The 8,974-nt window shown below is 36.8% G+C and overlaps 2 protein-coding genes across 2 annotated transcripts; both read left to right on the top strand.

The window, feature by feature from the left end:
- The first annotated feature begins 470 nt into the window (after positions 1–470).
- LOC131768504 (stabilin-2-like) lies at positions 471–5,161 on the top strand. Its single transcript, XM_066161397.1, has 4 exons — positions 471–830; positions 1,644–1,788; positions 2,080–2,251; positions 2,538–5,161. Exons 1-4 carry the CDS (start codon positions 489–491, stop codon positions 2,674–2,676), a joined length of 798 nt encoding a protein of 265 aa, XP_066017494.1. The 5' UTR covers positions 471–488; the 3' UTR covers positions 2,677–5,161.
- A 720-nt stretch (positions 5,162–5,881) lies between these two features.
- On the top strand, positions 5,882–8,444 carry LOC131768495 (hyaluronan and proteoglycan link protein 4). The gene is made up of 4 exons (XM_066161514.1): positions 5,882–6,204; positions 7,059–7,203; positions 7,488–7,659; positions 8,020–8,444. The coding sequence occupies exons 1-4, from the start codon at positions 5,971–5,973 to the stop codon at positions 8,156–8,158; spliced, it is 690 nt and encodes a 229-aa protein (XP_066017611.1). The 5' UTR covers positions 5,882–5,970; the 3' UTR covers positions 8,159–8,444.
- The last annotated feature ends 530 nt before the right edge of the window (positions 8,445–8,974 follow it).

Below are 8,974 nucleotides of genomic sequence, written 5' to 3'. Positions count from 1 at the left end.
CATGCGTGGGTAGCACAGTTGGTTTTCAATTATTTTTCTTTCCAATTTTATTGACGCACGAGAATAGCTGCTGCCTCTCATAACTGTACGATGCTTTATGAAAAACAAGTTCTTTGTGAGCGAAAGACAGGTGCATTCGATAACTATATTTGACTGAATAAAAATGTTTAAGAAACGAAAAATTGTTCTTTTGTAACACTACACAGTACATGACTCAGGACATAAAAATGAGATGTTATTCTTACATGGCCAATAGAACTATAAATTTTACAATTCTGTTCGAAGTGTCTACCTATTCAACTCTTTAATTTTGCATATTTACGAAAGACTGCCTACTGGAGGTAATCTAACTCCCATTGCTTCAGAAACATTAATCTAGTGATGTCATTCATTGACACAAAGGTGGAAAGTCTAATTACAACAAGGAAATTCGGCTCGTTTAAGACGGGTATTATTGTATCTAGCTAGAAAAACTTCCCAACGTCCAGATGCACTTTGGATATCACATCGCCGTTTTGCCCAATTTTCTTCTCGGGATATTCCCTTTCCTGAGTCTTGGTCAGCATTCAATTAGGCAAGGCAGACAATTTTACAAACTGGTGGACAGTTATCTGGTGGGAAACACAACATCGACAAGACACGTAGAGGACTATTTTGACTGTTCCTTCCTCTGTCTGGAGCACGAACCATTCCCTTGCTTGTCGTTCAATATGGCTCGGAATAGCGACAACGGCTATCATACCTGCGAATTAAGCAGTTCAGAGAGATCTCTTGAGCCGCAAAGAATAGAAGAAAGGCTCGGCTATGATTATTATGGCACAACTACTGAAGTATGTGATACGTCTTACTTGTTTGTAGTCCTAGGTTAATAAGTCTGTTACAACATTACCGTGATCAACAAGTTTACGACTGCTTCTTTCTTTAATGCAAGCATCTGATAAAGTTAAAAAGGGGTAATTTTGTATTTCAATAACAAACCTCAAATTGAGCAGACCCCCAAAGCTTTTGCATCACACGGGCGTTAGACGAACTAAAAAAAGAAAAACAGAAGAAAGGCTCGGCTATGATTATTATGATACAACTACTGAAGTATGTGATACGTTTTAATTGTTTGTAGTTCTAGGTGGAATGGTCTGTTATAACTATAACCACGATCAAACAGTTGACGATCACTTTTTTACTTTTATGGAGTCATCTGATAAAGATAAATATGTAAATATTGTGTTTCAATATGTTTTCGAAGTACAGTAACACCTGTACTAAGCAAACCTCAAATTGCATGAACCTCCAGAGCCTTTGTATCACGCGAGCGCTAGACAAAGCGTCGTCTTCCGTGTAAACATTTGAAAATGAAAAAGTACGAATTCGGACTTAAAAAATTATATTTATAATTAAAGTCACAAGACGAACTGAGAAAAGAAAATGAACTTAACAAACAAGGAACTTAATCAGGGTCTATAATGAAAGATTTGAGTTTCATTTCCAATCGATTTCTCACGCTTCGGTCAGTTGAGTAGACAGGATTTTTTGCCATGAAAACAAAAGTGCGATGCAAAATGTTCCTTTTTTTCTATGACTCCTCTATTATGTTCAAAAAAACGGAGAGTTCTAGGGTACTTTTGTAATAATAGGAAATATATTAGTCTCTTTTCAGGATATCTCCATGTTCTAGTAATCCGTGTAGTAATGGAGGGACGTGCTCTCAAGGCAAGCGGTCTGGTGAATTTTCCTGCCAGTGCCTTCCAGAAGTTACCGTGCTTCCGTTTATTGACAACAATTGTAATATTGGTAAGAGGTTTGAAGTTGTGGATTAGAACAAAAAAAAACCACCGAAATTGAGACTTATTTGCTGGGATTACCAAGTTTGGTTCCTATGGGGATTCTATAACTTAATATCGTCGAAAACCCCCTTTGATTTTCGAATATGACCTTTTTTTCCATTGTTTGCCTGTTACATTACGCTACGTAATAATTTTTTGAACGCTTTCCCTTGTAAAATCCCATAAGTATGAGACATATACCGAAACGCCGCATTATTGTTATTTTTATTTTCTGCTTTTTTCTATATCATATTCAAAGACACGAAGAAGATGGTTCGCTACAAATCTGTGGAAGGAGTGTTTCATACAAAAACAGGCAGGTATAGGCTAAACTATGAAAACGCCAAACGTTTATGTGCACTTCACGGAGCAAAATTGGCCACATACAGCCAACTACTCAAGGCCTGGCAAGCAGGAGCTGAAATGTGCGCGTAAGTAAAAGTTTACTTGTTTCTTCCCCTTTCACTTCATCTTTGTAACGGCCCGTTCGTCTCCAATGCTTAAAAATCCACATTGCCATCATGTAAATTACCTAGTTTTGGAGCTCTTGCTTATAGGAGTGTAAACTACACTCTGCCTTTTTCATTCCTATGTTTATTATTACTGTCATTATTATCATTATTATTAATAGTATTTTTATCATTATTATAATAATAATAATAATAATTATTATTATTATTAGTATTACGATATTTTTGTGATATATTTGATATCCAGGTATGGATGGTTGATCGATGCCACCGTTCTCCTCGCAATGCAGACAAAGAAGATACCGTGTGGAAATAAGATCGGCCTGTTTGGGCATTCATCACCAAAACCCAAAAGCCAGACTTACAACGCTTGGTGTTTCAAGTAAATGAATCGCGCGAAGAACAATTCAGTATGTTAAAACTGTCTATGGAGAGAAACTTCTCATTTTCATAGTGTTACTCTGCGTTTTTTTTTAGCTTTTTGTCGTAAATTTTCTTTGCTATTTTTAATATAGTTTCCTCTTTAGTTTAATTTAGAACCAATACATTTCCCTTGGCGTACATAGAAAAAAACTTGGCTATACCTACATTTTTTTTAAGTATTTTCTTCCGATGAATTCTGCTGTTCGAAGCTGAAGAGTGAACTTGAAAAATATAGCAAACATAATAAAATGATGCTTGCAACTAGCGCATTTCAATATATAACGTTTAAACACGCGAGCCTGAAGGCGGGAAGTCGATTAAAACAAAAAAAACTTGAAGTATCACCTCTCTCGTTAGTCATAAGAGAACGCTTACCTTCTGTAGCGCTTTGTGATGATCTTCCCTTTTAATAAGTGCGTCGGACTTTGTAGAAACACTTGTCACACTTTGTAATAACTTAAGTACAGATGGTCGGACGAAAAAATATATTGTGGTCAAAAACCGTGATTATATTTCATCATAATTATTGCACTTGATAATTTTTTTTTCTGAAATATCTCGCCTCATTAACCCACTTCACTATGCTTACGTTACCCATTTTGTTTAGACTTCGAATGTGCTGGAACATAGTTGAAAATCATCAATAATAATCAGAAAAAGTGACATCTCAAATGATTGGCTGGTCTAAAATACCAGTGTGCCAAAGAAACATCTCAGTATCAAAAGTTCATGTTCAAATTTCCTTCTCTATGTGCAACTGCTTGCAAGAGGGCGTTTCCATTCTGTCGCAATATCTTGATAGGGGAATGAAACCAACAGTAGTTATTGATTTTTAACACGAGTTTAACCAGAAAAAGGGGGTCAATGTTACATTCGCAATTTTAGCTAGTTGTTACGGAATCCCAGCTATGGGCTCTAAGAAAACTGTCATGACGATATGACTGACAGATGAAGGAAAAAAAAGAAAGAGACCTGAAAAATTCAGGCCTCTGTGGGATTCGAGCCTCTGTTCTTCAGATACTAGTTTGTGGGTCAAATTCAAGAAGAACAATTCAGTATGTTAAAACTGTCTATGGAGAGAAACTACTCATTTTCATAGTGTTACTTTAGATTTTTGTTGTAGTTTTTTTTCATAAATTTTTGTGCTGTTTTCAATATAGTTTCCTCTTTAGTTTCATTTAGAACCAATTCATTTACCTTAGTGTACATAGAAAATAACCTGGCTGTACCTACATTTTTATTAAGTATTTTCTTCCTATGAGTTCTCCTGTTCGAAGCTGAAGGATGAACTTGAAAAATATAGCAAACATAATGAAATGCTGCTTGCAATTAGTGCATTTCAATATATAACGTTTAAATACGCGAGCCTGAAGGCGGGAAGTTGATTAAAACTAAAAAAATAATAACCTCCCTCGTTAATCATAAGGGAACGCTTACCTTTTGTAGCGCTTTTTGATGATCTTCGCTTTTAACAAGTCCCGTCGGACTTTGTAGAACACGTGTTGCACTTTGAAATAACTTAGGTACAGATGGTCGGTAGAAAAAATATATAGTGGCCAAAAATCGGGATTATATTTCATCATAATTATTGCAATGGATAATTGTTTTTCTGAAATATTGTGCCTCATTAACCCACGTCACTATGCCCACGTTATCCATTTTCTTTAGACTTCGAATGTGCTGGAACATAGTAGAGAATTATCAATAATAATCAGAAAAAGCGACATCTCAAACGACGTGGCCTGTCTAAGATAACAATGTGACAAAAAAACATCTCAGTATCGACATTTCGTGTTTAAATTTCATTCTCTATGTGCTACTGTTTGCAAGAAGACATTTCCATTCTGTCGCAATATCTTGAAAGGGGGAATAGAAGCAACGATATTCATTGATTTTTAACACGAGTTTAGCCTGAAAAAAGGAGGCCAATGTTATATTTGCAATTGTAGTTAGTTGTTACGGAATCCCACCTGTGGCTCTAAGAAAACTGTCATGACGATATGACTGACTGATCGGCATTTTTCTTAACCATACTTCACGATTTAAGATCATTTCACCCTGGGACATGTCTCAATACCAAACTCCCCGCGCATTTCGCTGGAACGAGCGTTTTCTACCTGCATTTCCAAGTTCACTTTTCTCTGGCTATACCCTTGACAACCAGCCTGGACATGGCCGCAGAAAAAACTTGGGCACGAGATCAATTTTCTCCCTACCGCGAGTGGTACGTTCGATCAATGTACAATACTTACCCTATCCCCACAGAGACACCTATTTGCGCTAAAATGCTATCAAAGGGGAAGGGATGCGGTGAAATTGACTATGAAGCGAATCATAAAAGAATCAAGAGTGGCAAATTTTCAAGATGAATATGCTAAGATTTCATTTTGGGAACTTTGGGGATGGATTACTGCTTTTAAAATCATCGGCGAAAAGTTTATATTAATAGAGAACACATTTTTAAGTGAGAACCTAAGATAAATATTTAGGTATCATAGCTTTTGGCAAGTCGGAATCCGACGTCAAACTTAAAAAAATAATTTCTTATTTAGCAATGCAGTATGTAAGTAGGATTTGGATTTTAATAAAGTTATACAATGTAATACATTGTGCTTCTTTCTTACTGCATCTATTATATTTCTTCCTTTTTGTTGTGCGCCCCTCTTAAAAGGTTGCATGCGTGGGTAGCACAGTTGGTTTTCAAGTATTTTTCTTTCCAATTTAATTGTTGCACGAAAGTAGCTGATGCCTCTCATAACTGTTCGATGCTTTATGGAAAACAAGTTCTTTGTGAGCGAAAAACAGGTGCATTCGATATTTACGTTTGAATAAATAAAACTATTTAAGAAACGAAAACTCGTTCTGTTGTAACGCTACACAGTACATGACTAAGGACATAAAAATAAGATGTTATTCTTACATGGGCGATAGAACTACAAATTTTACAATTCTGTTCGAAGTGTCTATCTATTCAACTCTTTAATTTTGCACATTTACCAAAGACTGCCTGCTGGAGGTAATCTAACTCCCATTGCTTCAGAAACATTAATCTAGTGATGTCATTCATCGACACAAAGGTGGAAAGTCTAATTACAAAAAGGAAATTCGGTTCGTATAAGATTGTATCTAGCTGCACTTTGGATATCTAGATGCACTTTGGATATCACATCGCCGTTTTGCCCAATTTTCTTCTCGGGATATTCCCTTTCCTGAGTCTTGCTCAACATTCAGTTAGGCAAGGCAGACAATTTTACAAAATGGTGGACAGTTATCTGGTGGGAAACGCAACATCGACAAGACACGTAAAAGACTATTTTGACTGTTCCTTCCTCTGTCTGGAGCACGAACCATTCGCTTGCTTGTCGTTCGATATAGCTCGGAATAGCGAAAACGGCTATCATACCTGCGAATTAAGCAGTTCTGAGAGATACCTTGAGCCGCAAAGAATAGAAGAAAGGCTCGGCTATGATTATTATGGCACAACTACTGAAGTATTTGATACGTCTTACTTGTTTGTAGTCCTGGGTTTATTAGTCTGTCACAACATTAACTGTGATCAACAGGTTTACAACTGCTTTTTTCTTTAATGCAAGCATCTGATAAAGTAAAAAAGGGGTAATTTTGTATTTCAATAATATGTTTTCGCAGTACAGTAACACCTGTACTGAGCAAACCTCAAAAATGAACGGACCCCCAGAGCTTTTGCATCACACGGGCGTTAGACGAACTAAAAAAAGAAAAACAGAAGAAAGGCTCGGCTATGATTATTATGATACAACTACTGAAGTATGTGATACGTTTTAATCGTTTGTAGTTCTAGGTGGAATGGTCTGTTATAACTATAACCACGATCAAACAGTTGACGATCACTTTTTTACTTTTATGGAGTCATCTGATAAATGTAAAATAATTTAAATATTGTATTTCAGTTGTATGTTTTCGAAGTACAGTAACACCTGCACTGAGCAAACCTCAAATTGCATGAACCTCCAGAGCCTATGTATCACGCGAGCGCTGCACAAAGCGTCGTCTTCCATGTAAACATTTGAAAATAAAAAAGTGCGGATTCGGACTAAAAAAATTATATTTATAATTATAGTTACAAGACGAACTGAGGAAAAAAAATTAACTTCACAAACAAGGAACTTAATAAGGGTCTATAATGAAAGATTTGAGTTTCATTTCCAATCGATTTCTCACGCTTCGGTCTGTTGAGTAGACAGGATTTTTCGCCATGAGCTCAAAAGCGCGATGCGAAATCTTCCTTTTTTTCTATGACTTCTCTATTATGTTCAAAAACACGGAGAGTTCTAGGGTACTTTTGTAATAATAGGAAATATATTAGTCTCTTTTCAGGATATCTCCATGTTCTAGTAATCCGTGTATTAATGGAGGGACGTGCACCCAAGGCAAGCGGTCTGGTGAATTTTCCTGCCAGTGCCTTCCAGAAGTTACCGTGCTTCCGTTTACTGACAACAATTGTAATATTGGTAAGAGGTTTGAAGTTGTGGATTAGAACAAAAAGAAACCACCGAAATTGAGACTTATTTGCTGGGATTACCAAGTTTGGTTCCTATGGGGATTCTATAACTTCATATCGTCGAAAACCCCCTTTGATTTTCGAATATCACCTTTTTCCATTGTTTGCTCGTTGCATTACGCTACGTAATAATTTTTTGAACGCTTTGCCTCGTAAAATCCCATAACTATGAGACATATACCGAAAACGCCGCATGATTTTTATTTTCTTCTGTTTTCTATATCGTATTCAAAGATACGAAGAAGATGGTTCGTTACAAATCTGTGGAAGGAGTGTTTCATACTAAAACAGGCAGGTATAAACTAAACTATGAAAATGCCAAACGTTTATGTGCACTTCAAGGAGCACAATTGGCCACATACAGCCAACTACACAAGGCCTGGAAAGCTGGTGCTGAAACATGCGAGTAAGTAAATGTTTACTTTTTTTCTTCCCCCTTTACTTCGTCTTTGTAACGGCCCATTCTTCTCCATCCCTTAAGGAAATGCCGATGGGAATTTTCTCAAGTTGTGAGCAAAACTTCTGTAGCAAAATCTTTATCTATAGGTATTATACTAACAGTTTATTTTGGTAGCCGAAAGTAGAGCATGCAGAAAATTGATAAGGTGCTTATAAAACTTATGCTCTGTCCTCTGGGAATGGGAACCCAATAAGACTAAGTCTTCCTTATTCAAAGACACTGTAATGACTTGTTAATGCACCTCTCTGCAGAGGACACTTTTGTTAGATGGTTTTTTATTTGATAATTAATTTGTTTGAAATTCAGGTTTGGATGGTTAATTGATGTCACCGCTCGCTTCCCAATGCAGACGAAAAGGGTACCTTGTGGAAATAGGGTTGGCATCATTGGCTCTTCTTTACCAAAATCCAAAAGCCACACTTATAACGCTTGGTGTTTCAAATAAGAGTGTCGCGAAAAGAACAATTTTAGGAGAGATAGGTAACCAAGGCAACATCGCCACACGCTAAACCATGACGCGCGGCTAACAAACAGCTGCTTGTCTGGTTGACGGAAAACTTAAAAAAAAAAAATAGAGCGAAACATTATTTGCGTAAAGAATTCTTATTTCCTTGGTTTGTATCTTCTTGAGCAGCACTGTCTGACGAGCGCTTAGTCAGAAAGTTCTGTCTGACGAGCGCTTAGGCGCGAAACTCAGAGTAACATAGAATCGATGCGTCCTCTTTGATTCTTTCAACTATACATACTCAGCTCTGCCACTACAGCATTGAGCACTTTATGCCAAGGTAGACTCTACCCCCACATTTATATATATATATATATATATATATATATATATATACATCTGAAAGTAAGATAAATCAATGAGACATAACTTTTCTGTGACTCTGATATATATATATATATATGAATGTGGGAGTAGAGTCTACCTTGGCATGAAGTGCCTAATGCTGTCGTAGCAGAGCTAAGTATACATAAGTTAAAGAATTAAAGAGGACGCATCGATTCTCTGTTACTCTGAGTTTCGCGCCTGAGCGCTCGTCAGACAAAGTTAGTCAGACAAAGTTCTGTCTGACGAGCGCTTAGGCGCGAAACTCAGAGTCACAGAGAATCGATGCATCCTCTTTAATTCTTTAACTTATGTATGCATATATAAAGACTCACTTATGTAGTAGTAGTAGTAGTTGTCGTCGGGAGTGACCGACTGTTTAGAAAGCTATACCGTGAGAGAGAGCTATAGTGGAAGATTGCTAATTTAAAC

The sequence above is a fragment of the Pocillopora verrucosa genome, chromosome 14 (genome assembly GCF_036669915.1).
Source record: "Pocillopora verrucosa isolate sample1 chromosome 14, ASM3666991v2, whole genome shotgun sequence".
NCBI classification, from domain to species: domain Eukaryota; kingdom Metazoa; phylum Cnidaria; class Anthozoa; order Scleractinia; family Pocilloporidae; genus Pocillopora; species Pocillopora verrucosa.
The sequence above is the reverse complement of the archived record's forward strand: the minus strand, read 5'-3'. Positions and strand labels throughout refer to the sequence as shown.